The sequence below is a fragment of the Trichoplusia ni genome, chromosome 9 (genome assembly GCF_003590095.1).
Source record: "Trichoplusia ni isolate ovarian cell line Hi5 chromosome 9, tn1, whole genome shotgun sequence".
Classification (NCBI taxonomy): Eukaryota; Metazoa; Arthropoda; class Insecta; order Lepidoptera; family Noctuidae; genus Trichoplusia; species Trichoplusia ni.
In genome coordinates, this window is record NC_039486.1 from 11,440,616 (window position 1) to 11,460,577 (window position 19,962).

Below are 19,962 nucleotides of genomic sequence, written 5' to 3' on the forward strand. Positions count from 1 at the left end.
TCAGGTGGTAGTCATCACAATTACGATGATCGTGGTGAATCTCGGAGGTGTGATGTACTGGTGGGGCATCAGCTTGAATGCTGTCTCACTTGTTAATTTGGTAAGTAGTACTTTCGTAATATTGTTTTGGAGATTATGATTACCATTACGAGGCTTTGTTGAGTAAGGTGCTGATTAAAATTATTTTATTAATTGGAAAAATGTTATTATACCTATCATTATAATTTTACCTCTTAATTTGAACACTATGTTAATTATATAGTTATTTTACGTATTTATAAGTAACTGTTTTAAGTTATGTTTAAAATTTTAAGCTTTATATTATATCGATCGAGTTGATATATAAGGTACTTCATTGGCGATATTTATTTTACACACGCTTAGTAGTTATTAAGAGTCATACGTTTAAAACAGATGTGACTATTACATTTCTGAATAGAATGATATAACGTGCACAAGAAGCAGTTGAATGTAAGAGGCGTGCATGGTGCAGGTGATGGCGGTGGGCATCGCGGTGGAGTTCTGCTCGCACGTGGTGCACAGCTTCAGCGTGACGGGCGGCGGCTCGCGGCGCGCGCGCGCGGCCGGCGCGCTCACGCGCATGGGCTCCTCCGTGCTGTCCGGCATCACGCTCACCAAGTTCGGCGGCATCATCGTGCTCGGCACCGCCAAGAGCCAGATCTTCCAGGTACGCACCTGCCGCTGCTGCCTCTACAGGAGACAACTCAAATATTCAGAAAACAATAAAGCGCGCTTCCTCTCTTGAATTACTTAAACTTTGCTGTGCCCGACAAGGTCCATAATTGTTTCAAAATTTTATTTTATTTTACCACCTATAATTGTACATTATAGATTGCAATGAACGATTTTGATTTAATTGAATTTGAAAATGATATTTTTAATAAGACATGATAATGACATTTACTCACAAGAATTTGGATATGTAAATTATTTTCGAACTTAAAATTCACTTATAAGAATGAGTGAATATTCAAGCTATCGGAAAAAATCATTTAATTTATTATCATTTACTTATTATATTATATTTTTGAACACATTTTTATGAAGTTAACTATGACTTGCAAATTTAATACCCTTTCGATAATTCCCCGTTCGAATAAAATGCTGTAAATGTAAAAAAACAACAATACTTACAACTAAATCTCCCGCAGGTGTTCTACTTCCGCATGTACCTGGGTATCGTCGTGTTGGGCGCGTGTCACGGTCTCATCTTCCTGCCGGTCATGCTCAGCTATATCGGTAAGTAACACCACACCACGAGACGAGACCCTACACGTGTGCAAGCAACTAAACACACACTAAAATGCTATTGAGGCCTAAGCATGAAAACTATCGTCAAACTAACTTTAATAACCTTTATTTAGAGAGAGAAAAAGGTTGATTTAAAAGAACTCGAGAATATTTTGTCGATATTTTTTGTGCTAAATATCCTTTTTTGTAACGTCCATAATATATAACGACACTAAATCATAACTCTAGTCACTGCTATTTACAAAATAAAGGCCTCATAAAAAATAGCTCAAATGTAGCTAAAAATATTTATTTACTGACAAATATGTTTTAAGTATTGCTAGACAAAAATAATATACATCGAGAATTGATTATTTTTTATCGACATATGCTGAAATATACTGGATTGTTGAAGGTAATCGTTCAGTATGTTAAGTGACCTCTACGAGAACGGTCGTCAGTGCTATATGTTGTAATATTAGACTACTTTCTTTAATAAATACTCCTTTCTTGTTATGACTATGTTGTCGCACGTCTCTGGTCTCGTCCGTCATCGTACCGCACCCGCACACGACTATCCGATGTTTATTTGTTATTTATGTTTAATTATTTCGTTGCGGTTTTGCATGCTGTCTTCGTTTATTATTATTATTTTTGCACATTTATTTTTATTTTATCAACTTTTCGCTTGTACATTGGACCTTTTCAGCCGATAGATATTCTGATATGATATTCTATAGCTTTGAAAAGCGTATACGTGATTATTATTTTACATTTTTTTTTATTTCGCCTTGTATTAACTCATTAACGTGTAGTGCCTTACTAATATATGGAGGTAAGAGTTCAGTTCATACAGTGCTGGTGCGAAGGAGTATAAACCACGAACATAGCGAATGCATGCATTGAATCATATATTTATTGCACTATTTTTATACACACATAAAGTCAAATCATAAGGAAATATATTTGATACCGATTTGTTAACACAGTTCATGCGACATTTAAACTATATGACCCGCATATTATTGGCATGAACAAAGTAAAAGAAACGGGTGTTTACTGGTTTTTAAGTGTTTTATACGCATCATGTGCACAGTTATAGCATGCCTGCAAAATATAAATGATAGGTCAGGTGTGCTGCATTTAGCCGCTGCTATTTTGATGTGTGTATCTTGAAAGGCGTTTTGGTTCATTTGAATTTTATAAATGATTATTATTATTATTGTTTCACAAAAACCATCATTCCCTTCCACATGCAAATCATTCAAGCCACTCCATCGCACAAATAATACTTAGCATTTAATAGAGCATTGCTATATATAACGTGATAGTGTTAACACGCATGTTTACATAACAGTTGTACGTCAGGCAGGTGATTCGATTCGTCGTTTCAGGTTCGCCAGTGAACAAACAGAAGCTAGCCAATCAGCTGCTGCGCGGCAAGGACGTGGCGGTCGCCGAGACGTCGCTCACTCGAGTAAGAGACGCGAAAGGCCACGCATACACCCAGTATAACTTTGACACGCTTCCCGCGTGAGCTTGACATAGCGAGAATGAACACGTACGTACGAGGCACGCGGACTTAGGTTACATGCACTAGTGGCATTGCGATCGCGATCATAACTATAATACCATTCAATTTGTAGAACATAGCAAATCGATATCGGATCAAAGTACCCATTTCATTTTGTACCTAAGTTTGTCTAGAAATCTAGTTCTCATACGATCCGAAAATCTGTCATCAAACGCTATGCCTTCACTTTTTTAAACGAAATATTGTCATTAATTTGTTTGGTTCATTCTCGTTACAAGTTCCCGTACTAACGCATCGGTGTATTGTAAAGTGGAAAGGTGCTGCGACTCGAATGCGTCAGTAGAGCCATCAAACATTCAAGTAGCACAGGATAAGGTTCTATAGTATTATTGAGTTAATGAAAGCCTCACCACAGGGCGCTTTTGTGATTCAGTGTGACTAAAACATTACCCAGTATTGTTCTAGAGATTATTATTTATAACGTTACACTTCGAACGTAACGTATTACTCCGCTTGACATTATTATTTTACTAATACATCTGTTGTAGATATAAAGTTCACACGCATTTGTAAGGTTTGGTCAGACTATGTCACAAAATCGTCGGCGCGGGAATATGGTTCTCTTCCCATTAATATTGTTGAAAGCATTTATTGTACAATGCGATATTTGTTATTTGACACGCTGACAATCTGCCTTGAAGTCAAGTAGTACATGTTTATTTGTTACTAACTTTGATTGTGTGACAAATTGCAAATATCGTGTCAAGGGGTTGGTTTCTAACCGAAGCGGTTCATGGGACACCCTTATATGTGTAAAATTATCACGAATATAATATATTTTAATTGTAATCTGCATGTATCGATCGTATAGCTGTATCGGTGACGATCATTCCTATTGATTTCGAATTTAAATTTTATTTTTTATTTCTTTTTATTTATTTGATGTATTTATGGTTTTGTGTCACTGCCTTTGTTTTGCACACCGCTAAGTACTTATTTTCAGCAAGTAAGTTTAGATATTGCTAGAGGTATTCAAGCATAGAGTTATAATAAAAGGTCTTATTGTCTGTATACGTTCTACGAATCTCTAGAAATGAAAGGACAATAAAATTAATCACAAATGAACTAAATGATTAGTGATAGATGTAAACCACATAATATTTAATTGTTCAGTACTTAAACTTGGAAGGCAGTCGACTATACAACCTTTTAATAGACGTAGTTTTGTTTAATTAATTAGTGTTGGCGTAACTAGCCAGGCCTGGGGTGAACAAATTGTAGTTTAGAAAATACTTCATAGAAACAATGTTAGTTAAACGAATACACAAGTCGTGGGATTTCTGATGACACTGTTAGCCCTCTCGAATCCTAGTTACGCCTGTATTAGTACCCAATTGCTATTGGCGCATAATCTTTGCCTGTGTGAAAATGACGCGAAAGAATTCCATTTACGTGACTTGTTTTAAAATAAATTAATATTTTTGCACGCTTTACTAGTAGATTAAGTTAGGGACAATCGGCTTTGTATCATAGTTTGTCTGTGTGAGAAATTGACGTATACTATTAGAGAAAAAGAGTATATAAATGTAACGTGTGCGTAGCTTAATTAGATTTTGTGTAATGTGTTATGCCAATGCAATATATAATATTATGGCAACACTGTCGGCGTTGAATTAGTCTAAATATAATTTATTTTGGCAATTTTATAATTCCTTTTTAACCCATTTTCAGTATTACTTATGTAAAATTACTTAAAATTAGAGCTTATCAAACTTCTTTAAATATTTCCTTTCTTTTTCCCAATGGCCTATCCAAGTGAGCAGCAAATTAATTGATCGTAGAAAACAACGTTCACGATTCCGTAAAATAAATTACACATATGACAAGATTTGTAGAACATGTTAAGTTATCTGCAATATGTGTTGTAATCGGAGGGGATTGTTGTGTCACCTTTAGTCAATTTCTCCACATCACAACTTAAGCTTTTTGTAGAGTACGTGGTTTATTGTTTTATTATATTTTCTCCTGAATTCTAACTAACAAATGGGATGAATTATGAAGTACTAATGGTATAAAGCTGACGCTTGGTGTTGGTCAACTCGCTCCTTCGTTAATAGAAAGCTTTAAATGCAAGGAGCCATCTGTCTTTACAGGTACATCTGTAAAACGACACGAAAATTAAGAACAAATTATATTTATTTTAGTTCAATGACTTTGCTTTTGTATAATCTGTATTATTTGTTTGTGATTATTCAGAGATTTCGATTACTTTAAGCTCCCCTCTAAGTTCCTACTTAAAATAAAATGTTATAATTTAAAAGTAACTTAATGAAATACCAAATACTGGGCTAAATTGTTAAAGAAGTTATCACAAGCAATAGGAATCTCCTACTTAATGTTAGTACTTAATTTAGAGGGAAATAGGAGGGAAATAATGTATTCAAGGGCACCGTATTGTCAGGCAGATTTTGTGATAATTAAAAATAAAACATGTTTTTTTTTAATTATTTGTTTTTGTTTTATTTTTTTTAGTTGTAAAGCACCCATGCATGGTATGAGTGCACAGCTCAATATTGTCAGGTACGCATTTAATGTATGCATGTGTTGGTCGATACATCATCATATGCGGCCGATATCAAGTGCAAGTTGACGAGATGCTGTTATTACAGATTCATGAATATTTGAGAATATACCTGTAATATAAATATGCAGAAAGCTAAACCTTGTTTTCATATTCTCGTTCGATACTTCTTGCACTTAAGCATGGCCGGTCATCATCCAGTATTTACCTCATCGCATCAAGCATAGAAGCATTGTAGGCTAAAGCATTTAGGATGATCTAGGAAGTAAGGTCCAATGTACAACTGTCAAAAATTAATAAAAACACTTTTTCCTTATGCCTAAGGAGCTTCTCAGCCCGGCTCAAAACAACGTAAGAATATTTATATTATTAAAAGAAGCACTATCACTTAGATTGGTAAAATAATGAATGTGCACAAAATATTAAGCATATTCTTAAAAATGTTCTAAATACAATTGTTGTATGGTTTATTTTTAAGAATATCAAGGTGCGCAATTATCAAAATTATATTTGTCACGGTATTTAGAATACAGATGCATAACTGCGCTGTAACTCCACTGTTAGCCACGGAAATGTCACATGCAAAATTTTACCTTATGTCTAGAACATAAAGTCTATAATTGATTGAATTTATTGGTTTTAGCTTCACAATGTCACTATTACATTTTACAATGTTAAACACTATTCAAAATTATGCTATTTTAGTACTCTATTATCAGCTAATGATTTGAGATCAAAGTCATTATCAAAGCGTACATTGTCTTAGAAATTACGACACAGGCGATATTACTATTAACTATCAGAATTTTCTGTAAAATATCATCCCAAATGAAATTGTAAATATATTCTTTAAATGTCCCATAATAGGTATCATGGTATAATTACCCCAATTCCATTAGCACAAATCATTTTTAGCACGTGGTAACACTCTTATTTCTTATTCTTGTGGGTGTGCTAAAACCTACCGATCTCTTTCAGTTACAATACGAAGCAAGCATGCATGATTGTATCTATTATACTCATTATTTTAAATACTTTTTACTTCTAATAGATTATTGTACTATCTTTCTAGTCTTAATCTGATCTCACCACCCATCCGTCCATGCTTGTTCGACACGTCTTATTAAATTCAATGTACCGCATGACAAATTGGCAGTGTTTCACACGTTCTCCTAGATTTATATCTTTGGCATGCATATTCCTGAGAAGATTTTATTTACGGATAGGTTTGTTTTGTAAGGGTGTTTGTAGCGCAGCCGGTTGTTATGAAGTTTGATGTTCCGTCAGGCATAACCCGACGTCGGGGACGCTGGCGAGTGCTGTCGCGGCGCGGCCCCTCCTACGGCAGTCTAGAGGACACGCCGAGCGAGCCGCGCGCCTCGGGTAGCGGCACCGTCAACGGCCTCACGGACGAAATGTAAACCTAGCAATACTAAGATTTATAACACCACGGTAAGTCATCTCAGCCGATTAGTGAACTGACGCTGAACCACCAGGCTATTCTATGAATCTTAGTGTTGATCCAAGGTGAACTAAGGACTCGAAAGTGAAATCTGTAGCAAAATTATAGTGTAAGCTAGATTAATCTTTCTAGATATATACCTAAACGTTTGTAAATGATATGCAACACATTTTCAACCTACTGTTCTACAGCATACGGTTGTAAATGTATTTTTGCGCTGTAAGCAGATCTTGTAGTTATCTGATAAAAGTTATTTGCTTGTGATATGTACTTTAGATGTAAGAACTTTTTTGTATTTAAGCTATTTGTATATAAGGAGTATATCAAAGAAGGGATGGAGGTAGAGTTTTTGGGACTTTTATATTCTATTGATATTACTAAACAGATTAATAAAATAAAATGATTATAATAATAAAAATATAACTAAATACATTTTTGATGAGCTGGGTTAATGTAGAACATAAAATTTATTAAAATTAATTAAAAAGTTTTCGTTTTCTTAGCCATAAATGTTAACAATATTGCTGGCTGTGAAATGAATGAACCGAAAAACAAAAGTTATTAATATATTTCGTTTCAAAATATATTAAGCTGGTCGTCAGGGTACCTTCTTAATCTATTCCACCAAAATTATCCTGTGCTTTTAATAATATAACTGAGTTATCTTTAAATATGTATAAGAAATTTTAAGAGATTTTCTTATAAAAGTTACATAACATAACGTTACCCAGCTCATCTATAGATATTTTGTGTGTAGGTATTTAAGTCAATAATAATAAAGGAAATAACGTGTAGACAAGTGCTGTCTGCGAAAATTAGGACTTCTTACTATATGATTAGCCTTTCGTGATACTCTAATGAAATCAATATTATATATACACTTAATATCTGAAGTAAATACATCTTTATTGTTATATTATTTATGATACATAACGTCACTCGATTGTAAACCTGGTCACATACTTTAAAAATGTAATATCATTATCTGTTATCAATAAATCTGTGTGTAAAAACTATGCCAATCAATTTGGTAATTAATACTTTATTTTTGTGCACACCTTTACAGCAAAGACCAAAATGAAGTTATAAGCACCACCAACTATAATATTTCTATTTCTAAATCCATACTTATCGAAAAATTTACAATTTTCTACCAAATGGTAGGATTACAATCGGGTGACGTGAATATCATAAAAATGAGTGCGAATGATAGCGATATTAATCAAAGTATTAAGAAAGACATGAGTAAAAATACATTCCTTGCATTATTCTCTTAAGCTAGGGATTGGCAAGACATTGTAAATTGCCAGTTGAAAAAATAAAGTCGCTCTATAAGTAACCCCATCAACATTGCAATGAAACAACGATAAACTGGTCATATTATTGCCAAAAATATAAGAATTTGACATAGTATGTGGTGTTAAGTGTGTGTTTTACTAGAGAATTTTACAGATTGATAAATATCTTTCAATAATGATTAGTGATCAGAAGGCAAATAAAAACATGTAGACAGGAAGTAGTAGAAAATGAAGTTATATGAATATGAACAGAATGATACTTAAATGTGGAGTCATATTTTGAAAATTGCTGCCGGCTTTAGAAAGAAACAATTCTCTTTTAAACTAAAATAAAACAATGTTGTACTTAAGTTTCATTGAAAATATTTGTACATTTAATTCTAGGGGCAATATTTAAAACATGACAACGCATTTAAGTCATTTAGTATTATCAACAGCACCAATATCTATTTAAAGGACTGTTACTTATGTGAGTGCAAATGGTTTGGTATTATAATCGTAGGATAATAATAATTATCTTTGCACTAAAGTAAGGTAGTCTGAAAAAAAACACCAACCGATTGCACTTGTATTGTATCAAAAGGCCTTAAGTCTTAAATATAATGCTTTTATATCAATAAACGTAGTTACTATGACAAAGTCATATACTTATCGTATGATATCAATGTAGTCTATAAATAAGGTATTATCTTAGTTATGACACTCGATTATCTATCCAAAGGTTGATATTAAAAAAAAATAACGGCTTTCAATGTGTAGATATTAGTTTTAATTTTAGTCTGGCAACTTTAGCTATAGTTCATACTGTATGGAGAAGGGTATATGGGTAAAGAAAAGTCAATTGATTACATATTTCTTCGAGGATTAAAGCTTGTAAATTCGAATGGTCTCACCCTACGTACTTTCTATGTATTGACTGGTAGTCTAAGGTTAGCGAAGCTTTCTTTTGCCTGTGCCTTTGAAAGTCAATTTGACGCTAAAGCATACGCCATTAAGCGGAAAAAAAAACGATTCTCGGTAATCGCATTAAATGGCTAAATAATAAAGTGTTGCCATGCTTTAGTAGCCAAATGTGGAATTGTGTTGACGGAATCTAATTGGAATCATAACTGACAATACATAATCTGTATCTGTCATAGTGTGAGCGTAGGTAATGAGTAAATATCACTAAATATCAAAACACTTTTAATATCTGGAACGGCCTTAGGTATTTAGAAACGCCTTAGAATTCCATATGACAAAGTACAGATCTGATCAGAATTTTCTACGTATCCGAAATCTGATATTATAAAGGGTTGGAGTGACTGGTAAATTAGCTTTTTCTATGATATTATTATGTATATCAGTTGGGTCAACTAAGATCTGGAAGAGAATAAAGCATCCATTTTTCTTACAATGAAAATAGAACTGTATACTTAACACCATAAAGTATAAAATCATTTGCCCTTGTAAAACTTACTACGAGTTACTGAGAGGCAATTTTGCACGTTAAGGTTTAAAGATTAGAGTTTATTTTAGAGTGATATTCTCTATTCTTCTTCCAGGTCTCAGTTAGCTCTTAGAGATACCAATAACTAGTATGAATCTTCCTTACTGTACCTAGCTTCTGTTATAAACAGCCTAATTTATAGTTTAGATTCTATACAATTTGTGTACAAAACTTTATTATCTATGGATCTATAGTACTGTTATCTATACCTCTACGAAATCTATTTTTCGAAAGTTTTTGTATATAGGTTATCATTAAATCAAAACTTTGATTATTAACTTTCATGAAAGCTCTTTAATATATAAATTTATATGTTATTTATACATTTTAAATTTGCTTTATTTATATATTTATTTTATTCCAAAAATCGACTCTGTCTTTTGTCTCTGGTTGTTTTAAATTTTGCCCTGATGTGTACTTACTAATGTAGGTATGAAATTATGTAAATACATGCGTACCATATAACATTGTATTTGATGTCTATTATAATTGTTATAGTGTAATTTATATGTATTTTATTCTATCTTTGTTTCATGAGAAACTTGATGTATGTAAAATCTGTGTACTAGAATTTTTAATAAAAAATAAAAATAATAAGATTTTGTTTATCTTATTGTAGGTGGATGAGTAATGCCTTAAAATCGAACCTAACTGGATTATTTATTGCAGTCTAAATTCTTAGTTTTACTATTCATTCTAGGCGATTAATGAAGCTTAGGAAGGGTTTCGAAGCAAAATGAAACAACACAATAGACTGTAACAATTTCGTTATAATGTAACAAAATATATTTACAAATAAATAAGGATAACATTTAAACACTGTGGTGACTAGATTCATTTTGTATGTTTGAGCACATCAACATTTCCCGCACATTCCCCATAAAGTTCATTAGACTAAACACTGCCGTTGCATATTAATAGTATTAAATATATTCGTATGAAAACCTGTGGGTTTCTCGTTCGTTTAAATTATTATACTTAATTATAATGATACCATACAATAAACAAAAACGACAAGGGGAAATCAACATTCCTAAAATCTTAAAAAAACTCACAAAACACCTTAAATAAGTTTAACGTAAAACGAAATACAAGAATGATTAAATATGTATTTAAAACTAAGTATATTAAAGGACGGGATTATAAAAAAATTTGGACAAACACTAGCATTGTAAAGACTAATAAATCATGACATGTTTAAACAAACGTTACAAAACACCGGAGTGCGAGTGATTTAGGTATTTTCGGGTAACAATTTACGTAATTCAGAACGCATCACAGATACTAGACTAGCATTATTATGGTTTATTTTTAAACTGTATCGACGCAGTCGGTTTATTTTTGGCGCGTTTTCCGCGGTGTGTTGGAAATGTGAAATATATATGATGTCATTTTGTAAACAAGACATCGAGTGAGTGGTGTTTGTTTTTAAAACGTGACTTTACGTTAAGATGCATTTTATTTCAACATTTCATGGCAAACAAATCTTGTATTGGAATTCGGATCCCTATATCTTATGTATCCTGTTGATCTGCGCCGATCGTTGCTTTGTGTAATGTTCAAAATATACTTAAAGATATGTACTGATATCTAAAACTAATGGTAAACCTTAGTATAAATAGATAACAGTATTAATGGCTAATCATTTGGGTATTGGTCTTATAGTTATTGTTCTGTTAGGGTGTTTCTTGGTAGGTGTGTCAGTCATAGCTGTGAGCCTAACTACTGGCCGGGCTGGCTTAAAGTTCTAACGGCCCGAATAGGTGTATCGCTTGGCAGTTGTCGCTGCTGTCGCCGAGGAACTGGGCGAACAGCTCCTGGTATCTGGACAGGGTGAGGCCGCCTTTCCTCCTGTCGTCATCCTGAAAAAAACACAATTCGTTATTCTTTCGATGTGTCTGAAATACGCATTGACGAAATTACAATAAAATGAGAGCTTCATTCACTGATTTTCTCTCTCTAAATGCTGCCAAATTATCTACTACTAGCTATTGCCCGCGACTTCGTCCCCGTGGGTAGAAGATATAAGTTATGATTTAGGTATACCTGCCCGGAGTTTTTCACATTTTCCATTGTATCTTAGCTCCTATTAGTCGCAGCGTGATGGTTTATAGCCTAAAGCCTTCCTCGATGAATGGTTTATTCAACACAAAAAGATTTTTTCAATTAGGACCAGTAGTTCCCGAGATTAGCGCGTTCAAAGAAACAAACAAACTCTTCAGCTTTTTATATTAGTATAGATAACAGGTATAGTACAAGATGTTCTTATACTTCTGTTTCTTAAAAATGTAGCATCATGTATAACTCTTTCAAACCTTGAATTCTTTGGAAAAACTTCTTAAATTATACGAGTATGACACAAAAAGAAATGACGGACAATGAAAATTAATATCATTCTGTAGTCTAGACACTTTCGGCTTAGAGATAAGACAAACGAAAGTGCATGTTCACAAAACAACTGCCGCACGCCAATTTCGTTGTGCGATCCCGAGGATAATTGGATTTGTAGCGTGGAAGAAGTGGTAACCAAACTATCCATATTTCCTGGCCTGGAGCCAAGGGAAACTTTCATTATTGTCTGATACACATTTTGTTGCATAATTTTATTTCGGGTTATTTGCTTTTTATATCACATATTACCTATGTGACTTATTTCTGTAACGTTCGTGCTATATTTAAACGTTTCTGAATTCATTAAACACGGATGTTGAACCGTGGAATAATTTCTCCATCCATAAATATATTTGTCTTTTGATCTTTCCGGAGTGTTTTTTAATGATTTATTTACTTTTTTATGATTACGGTCATTGTAATTTTAACGTAATAGTTTCGTTGTATTTCGCAAACGTACGTTTAGTTTAATTGTTTTGAACATTTTTCTATCTGGCATGTTTTTGATTGATCTCTTTACCGATTTGAAGTAGTTCGCAGCTTCCTTTCACAAAATGTTTTACGAGTGTTTTATAGCTTGTTTTGTATATAATCTTGTGGAATAATCACTGAATTAAATAGAGAACCATTGCGAATTGTATTTTTAAGAAATGTAGGATTGCAATCAGTTGTCTATTTTAGGGCTTTCTTTAACCTTATCAAAAATACTGCCGATTTACAAAATCTTTGAATAAAATCTATGAAAGTTTGGGTAGATAGTTTAGTACCTATGGCCCATTGAGGCGTGATCAAGCGTCCCTATTTCAAATGCGGGATCCACAAACCTTAAAAAGAGACGCAAATCATGCTACATAAACTGCCATTAGGTTTTAAAGCCTTTCTAAGCTTCATAAAACCTAAACGATAATCATAATATGTTAGTCTTGGCTTCGTGCCTAAACTAGTAACGTAAGTACTCCATCTCCATCAAGATTTAAAGGGACAAAAGTAAGAGGAAGTATTAATACTTCCTCTCTAACCTCTTCTTCTTCTTCCAACCTCTATTCCAGTCCAGTCCATTACAACACTTACACCACCATGTCCCCAGTAATATTTGTGGAAGGGGGACATCACTCTACGCTAAAGCGGGCGCTTTAGCGTAGAGTGATGTCTCGACGACGTTCGACGGCTGCAATAATATTTCTAGAGGTCGAGTCTAATGGACTAAGGAATGAGGTAGGTGAAGGTTTAATTCAATTACTTTTAGATGTGGTTGTAGGACTTCAGGAGTCCTTATAAACATACGTCAATGTTCTATCCCAGTCAGGATCGTTTGCCAACACATGGCCCCTAGGTAATAAGCATTTCTAGAAGCGCGGGTTTTACAACGCAATCTATTTTGTTCGTGATTGGCATACGTCGTGAGTATGACTACATTTTATAAATTTATCGTGCTAATTACTAAGGGAGCTGTGTTAAGCGGCCATTTAAATCATTAGATACATGTGTCAAATTTAGGGGAGAATTGAAGACAACATTTATGATAATATTCCCCAACGCAAACATCCATAAACGATCACTCCACTAAAGAATTTAATTGATGTGTCGCGGCGGGTTTCACACACATTCAAGTCAAAGGCACTCAGACTCAGGCCAAGCATTCGTGATTCACAGGAATGTTACGCAGGGTCCGAACCCGCGCCACGTCGCGCTTAGCGGATTTCGTGCGGTGACCTTAACCACTCCGCTATCCCTGCAATCCTTCCTCACAATCCTTTTAGAATCTTTCCAGTTTCGCTGATAGATAGTAATGCAGGTTCAAGGTCAGATTGCGTCATCTCCCTTTCACAACGAAACTAACATCTTTTAACACCTCATGACACAAACCGATTAGTAAATTGGCGAGCTGGCTAATTAGTCGGAATCATGTTGGATGCTGATTGCATTCTAATTAATCTAGCGCTTTTAACGATTGATTATCGCGAACGTTTAGATAATCTTTATAGCTCGTTATACTGGCTTTACTGCTTTAATTCAGAATATAAAAAAATACACTTTGAAATCTATTTGAGATGCTGTTTTGATTTCATATGCTTTGGTTGTAATGTAAAAAAACATTGCCGTTTTAGTTAAGTGTAGGCTAAATATAAAAATCCCAATTTAGCAATCACCATTATGTAACATCCGAGACATTCAAGGCTTAAATCAAAATAACTATACGTATTTGCCGTAGGTTTATATTCCTAGCCATCTCTGGCTCTACCATACTCGCATTTTTCTTTCACCAGATATGTATAAATAGTGTATAAAGCGCGCTCTACACTCGAAAGGCCGCGAAACGCGCGTGTGGATTCGCGGGCACGCTTCGCGCCGTTCCCCGTTCGTTGCGGGGAACGGTGCGAATCGCAGCGTGAATTCACAGCAAGAATCACGAGCGAGTGTAGAGCGCGCTTAACAGTAACAAATACTCACATTGAGTAGGGAGTTGAAAGCGTCATCAATAACTTTGATGTCCTCGAGCACCATGCGCTGCACGCAGTCGTAGCGGTACTCCTCGATACCGATGACGCCGTCCGTGTTGATGTCGATCATACGGAAGTTGGTCTCGATGAACGCCTTCATGGCTTGGGGGAAGTCCTCGTACTTCCTGCCCACGCAGCTGTTCTGCACGGCCTGCTTGAACTCGTCAACGGTAATGGTACCGTCCTGCAAACACTCGCTATTGAAAACATGCTGTTGCCAGTTAGGAATATTTAAAGAAAGCGGGAAGCGTGTGCGTGGCTGCGTGTGGGTGTCATATGAAATTAGATTAATTAAGTGTATTCTGGTTATTCTACTATTTCTACGCTACAAATCTATTTTAATTGCATTATTCGAATTAGGCTAACTACCAAGCAGTTTCTACAACATCAAAGACAAAAATATTTTTCTAACACCTGTCGACTAAGTAGGAATGCTAAAGTTTTCCTTCTCTTCGTGTGTGTGTAATTTGTGTGTATGTGTGTGATTGTCGAGCACCAGTTCAGTTACTGGATTTTTTACCGTTGGAAGTTCATAAGAAGAAGTTTGAATAGGTACTTCTTTCTTATGATGGCAACTGGTATACTTCGGATATCTGAAAATTTCAAAGTTATTTTTTCATGTGATTTCACCTAGTTAAAGGTTACTACGACACCGATAGCATATAAATATTTAGCTTAGCACTATCGAGCGGTATTACGGAGACTACACAAAAGCAGGTCCATTCAAGTGCGATAAACACTAAGTTCTACATAGAAATTAGCATTATTGCGTTCACCGAAGCGTTGCCGACATCGCGTAGTGTGTGTGGGGGGGGTAACCGACATAGTCTGGCACCTTGTCGAAGTCCGCGAGCTGCGCGATCTCCTCCCACAGGGAGAGCATGACGTGCTGGTACTTCTGCAGGCGAGCCGCGCTGCAGTCGCCCTTGCCCTCCAGCACGCACGTGCGCAGCGCCAAGCAGTGGAAGTCGCGCGCGTCCAGGTACCCGTTGTTATCGATATCTGGAACAAACGCAACCACCTGCTTACAAACAATACTAAGGACTTTTTTAATTGGTACATGTATGTTATGAATGTTTGATCGCACTATATCCGACAAACAACATATTACTCAAAATCAGTTTGGAGAGGCAAAGAAAGACTGACTACTGTTAAAAAAATAAGCACCTACATCAATTATTTGTAACATTTCAAGCTTGCGTACACGACTTCTAGCAATAAAAAATAATTTTCATTCTCTAGCACCAGTCTAATTTATATTTAGCATCGCATTACTTTTATACTTCGTTGCATGTGCTTCTACGAGTAAAAGATTAGGAACATCAAAAGTCTCGGCAGTTTGACTGTAGGTATCAGCAATAAGTTGCAATCAAACGGTACGCTTGCCAAGTGCACCGATTATTTCATCATTCATTCATAGTCCAGTAGTGTATTCTGAAAAGCTCACTGGGCTTTTATCATACGAATATAGTTTCAAATAAAAGTGCTGATCATACCGGCAATCGGTATGTTAGGTACTATGGTCACATCCCTAGCGCATGTGAGCAGGTATTGATGTGGCAACTGAAATAAAGCTCTCGTCTGATGATTCACCTATCAATCAGTCTGTTGTCGTCGCCTCTAAGGACAAGAGCGAGGTTCACGAACATTGTTACAACAATGATGTCAGTATTCTAATCGATGTCGCAACCCGCTCTCAAATGGGCCGCGCCTGCCCAATTGGCTGCTAGTGCATGTAAACAATAGGGGACAATTAATTAAATAGACTTGCTCATGCCAAAGCCCGATCCTTCATTTCGCAATCATTAGTGTTTTTTCAGACACCATCTTATTATAATTGATGATTGAGCGCACGGGTGTGCGGTGTACTAACTGTGGTAAATTATGATCATCAATAACAGGATTTGCCAATCATAAGAATAGATTCAATGTCAAAGTAGTCGATGAAGACATCTGGGGTGTTCGGTGCACATGTGTAAGCTCAGCCACCGTGGATATGTTTGACATGTTTATTTACATCAGATAGTCCAGCCTGTAATGTACTAAAACTAGGTACTATATGTATACCAAGAACATCTCCCACAATAGACAGGTGGGTCGTTAAAATGAGGAAATGTTGTTGCAGTTACCTATTGTTTAAACATGAAACCGTAAACCGACCGTTCATAGTCAACATCCAAAATTAGATCTGCTCTATGAAAGTTGATCAGGTCTGCCGGTTGACAATAAAGGGCTACTAAAACAATCAATGTCAAGTGTACAACTGTCGCGGTTATTTATATCGAGTGCTATCGAACTGACCAGAACGATTTAAATCAGGGAACAGGGGAAGCTCATCAAATAACATTTAACGGGATTCATACCCAATAGTTGTCTCCCTAGTTCTAACATAAAATATGTTGTAACATGTGTTAATTGATCGCCTATCGTTAATTAGAATGGCGTGGGCGCTATAGATTGCTCAATGAGAACTATAGCTGTCCTACAAAGACTAGTTTATGTTTTCTGGGGTATAGTAAAGTTGTAATTGTGAAATCTTGGCAGGCTCGTCACTAGACCTAGCGGACACGATCCGTTGTTAATAGATTGATGACCGGCTCTGCGGATTCTGCGCAGGTCATTGTCTTGTGCAGCCTACATCGATATCTTTACACGATTTTAAATAGATGTCAAATAATTTTAATCGGTGGACGATATGTTGGCACAGACCAAAAGAGCTTTTGTTCTTTTTGTGTCATTTAATACTTTTTGGCAAGCTCTTGTTGAGCGACGATCGTAACAATGTTTTTCATAATTACAAGGGATTGATTAAGATTTGAGCTGTTCAAAATAGAACTAATCGGCTACTGATTATGTTACACAGTCCAATAACAAACTACATTGTTATTTTCACACGAAATACATAGAAACAACTTCGGTGCTAATCAACGTTTAATACAAAGTTCTTGATAACAAAACTCTACAATCATTTTTTTACCTTCTGTTTTCAATAATATATGAACATTGTGTAAGTAATAGGTGGTGTTTTGAAGGTAGTCCACTGTTTAGCACCTGTATATCGAATTTACCTATGTCTATAAATTTGAACTCTACGACGAACGATAGTATAAAGAAAAAAATAACAACAGGTACCTACCAATCAGAAATGACCGCTGGGGAACGCTTTTAAAGAGACCTACTAAGGATGAAGGTTTGTTACTCTTTGATACATAAATCACTAGCCGGTTATGAACGATGTTTGGTACCTACACAGGTTGTTTGTAACCTGGATGATGCCTTTGTCAAGGCCTCGTGGTCTTCGTCTCCAAAGAAAACATAAAGTTTAATTGAAACTATAAGACAAATAAGAGAGCAACACAGTAATTTTATTTACACGTCATCTATGCAGAAAGTTATAAATTCAAGAAAACCTAGACCGCAAAAACTGCAATCTCTATATTACGATACTCAAATATTTTCGCGGCGCGAGCATCGAACTTATAGTTACAACGGAGCCATTCATAGGCTGCTTATTAAATACGCTTCATAATCATTAGTATTAGGTATTTACATCGACAACGTGTTAAAAATTTCTAGCAGTAATACAACTAGCATGGTCATTGTTTTTAATAATAAATGAAAAATTTACGGCATCTATCAGCAATGTCCAGCATTCATCACATAAGGTTTTTAAATCGGTCTTTCTATTCTACTCCAATGAGTAGGTTCCTGTTTCATATCGATTCATTGTTGATTTACACCATTTAAAATGAATCAGTGATCAAATTATTGATTTAGTAAGTATCTAACTAAATGTCTTCATTTTCGGAGATAAGGCGGAAGATTCATCTAAAATAAAACTTTCTAGCTGGGTCAAGTCCAACGACACGCGGCTACAAAACAATTGACCGATTAATTAATTAATTGTAGAACATCAAGGACGCTATTATTGTCAGCAGCCGCTAAAAATACTTAACTATCTACTACTATCCGCATTGTTCAACATGTTAATTAAGGGGAATAGTTATTGTAGTAATAGACTAGGATAAAAATAAAGTTAGGAAATAGAATCTTACTGAAATAACAATAAAAATATATGGAGCGTCAAGACGATATCAAACGAAGGTTAAGACGTTAAGGATACTGAATCTTTTCGTTTCAACTAGCTGCATCTTACCATATCAATGCATATAACCCAGTGCAGTACAAACTTATGATCATAATTTTGTACTGCATTGCCAGCATATAACCAGAGCATTTCCCAGCATGGGAAACAGGATAATTAAATCTTAAAAAAACAAGCTACTTTTAAACTAGTTTACTGGTTAAGGATTTACGCGGATCAATAAAAAAAAACGTCTTGAATTAATAATTACGAATAAATAACGCATTGACTTCCGATCAGCTGTGAGCAAATAGGATACAGATGTAACGCTCCAGTTTCTAAAACATTCTAATACCTTTTCTGTTTCTAATAGTATTCTGTAACTGTTGTATTGTAATTGTAAACACTGTAAAGACTCACCGTAGAGGTATCTCACAACAAACGCGACTCTGTTATCCCAGGAATACGCCATTGTGATTGATGGTTGTTAGAAGTTTGTCCGTTGTGTTAGTTAAAGCTGAGCTTATAGTAGCGCGGCGGCGGTCGCGGCTCGACTGTCGGCCGCCGCCCGCGCCACTCCGCTACGAATAAACCGACGAAATAAAACAATATTACAAGACGACCACGTCATCACACGACACCCTAAATATCGCACAACGTGGTGGACCTAGCGGTTGGCAGGAGCGCTGCGGACCTAGCCTACGACACTACCTAGCAGAGGCAAGGCCGCGGCTACAGCTTCGATATTTGATGGACAGACATAATATTTAATGTCGCATATCACCAATATATTTTGATCCAAGCTTTTCAGTCAGAGTTAGCCGCTATTTCTTAATAATATTCAGAATATTCATCTGTCATACGAGAAGATATGTCTGTTCATGACCTCACCTGGCTGATCCTTGTGGGCTTGATCGATAAGAATGAACATTACATACTTATAATTGAGAAAACAAGATTTAAAAACACAAAGATCTAACCGCCCTTCGACTCAAGAAGAATCATAATTACAAGGAAATACCTTTTTTAACATGAGGACAAGATAAGACAGAATAAAATTGCCTAGTTTTTTGGGCTAAAATTAGAAAAGTACCTTTCTATAACTAATGACCAATGAAGCCGTAACATGGCCTTGATTTTTATGTCATTACGATTAACATCGGCCTATGTTACAGGGTGTAATAAAATCGTTAAAATATTGTCCGCGGAACGACTTTACTGTCTTAATTAGTCTGACTCTGCTATTTCGTTTGCTACCCGAGCTACACATATTAACGGTGCCAATAATTTATTTCAGAAGTGTTTGATGGTACATATCGAAATATCGCTTATTTCAAATGAATGTAGAAATGTATAAATACGAATACGTTA

General features: G+C 35.4%; 2 protein-coding genes across 8 annotated transcripts in view; one reads left to right on the plus strand and one right to left on the minus strand.

Annotated features, from left to right (window-relative positions):
- Positions 1-10,212, plus strand: part of LOC113497190 (NPC intracellular cholesterol transporter 1) — a 50,997-nt gene extending 40,785 nt beyond the window's left edge. For 2 of the 6 annotated variants that reach the window (XM_026876610.1, XM_026876615.1), the window contains 4 exons: positions 5-100; positions 494-688; positions 1,173-1,260; positions 2,646-5,292. In XM_026876610.1, coding sequence (XP_026732411.1) covers positions 5-100; positions 494-688; positions 1,173-1,260; positions 2,646-2,788 — 522 coding nt within the window. In that variant the 3' untranslated portion in view covers positions 2,789-5,292. Of the gene's footprint in view, positions 1-4; positions 101-493; positions 689-1,172; positions 1,261-2,645; positions 5,293-5,317; positions 5,339-6,653 lie in introns of those variants that run through there. The other 4 variants (XM_026876614.1, XM_026876613.1, XM_026876612.1 and 1 more) reach the window with 4 other exon arrangements.
- A 153-nt stretch (positions 10,213-10,365) lies between these two features.
- Positions 10,366-19,214, minus strand: LOC113497197 (sarcoplasmic calcium-binding protein 1). 2 transcript variants are annotated; one of them, XM_026876622.1, is made up of 4 exons: positions 19,012-19,214; positions 15,331-15,509; positions 14,458-14,691; positions 10,366-11,477 (listed from the first exon to the last, which is right to left on the minus strand). In XM_026876622.1, exons 1-4 carry the CDS (start codon positions 19,061-19,063, stop codon positions 11,355-11,357), a joined length of 588 nt encoding a protein of 195 aa, XP_026732423.1. In that variant the 5' UTR covers positions 19,064-19,214; the 3' UTR covers positions 10,366-11,354. The 2 variants fall into 2 exon arrangements, with proteins under 2 accessions (XP_026732423.1, XP_026732424.1); XM_026876623.1 differs by having other exon boundaries at positions 15,343-15,509; positions 19,012-19,204.
- Positions 19,215-19,962: the final 748 nt, after the last annotated feature.

Excerpts from the sequence above, each read along its gene's own strand:
- LOC113497197 (XM_026876622.1), bottom strand. The coding sequence starts at position 19,063 with ATGGCGTATTCCTGGGATAACAGAGTCGCGTTTGTTGTGAGATACCTC. Across the intron at positions 15,510-19,011 it reads TGTTGTGAGATACCTCTACG|ATATCGATAACAACGGGTAC; the intron begins GTGAGTCTTTAC and ends CGTTTGTTCCAG. Across the intron at positions 14,692-15,330 it reads TCGACAAGGTGCCAGACTAT|GACGGTACCATTACCGTTGA; the intron begins GTCGGTTACCCC and ends GAGTGTTTGCAG.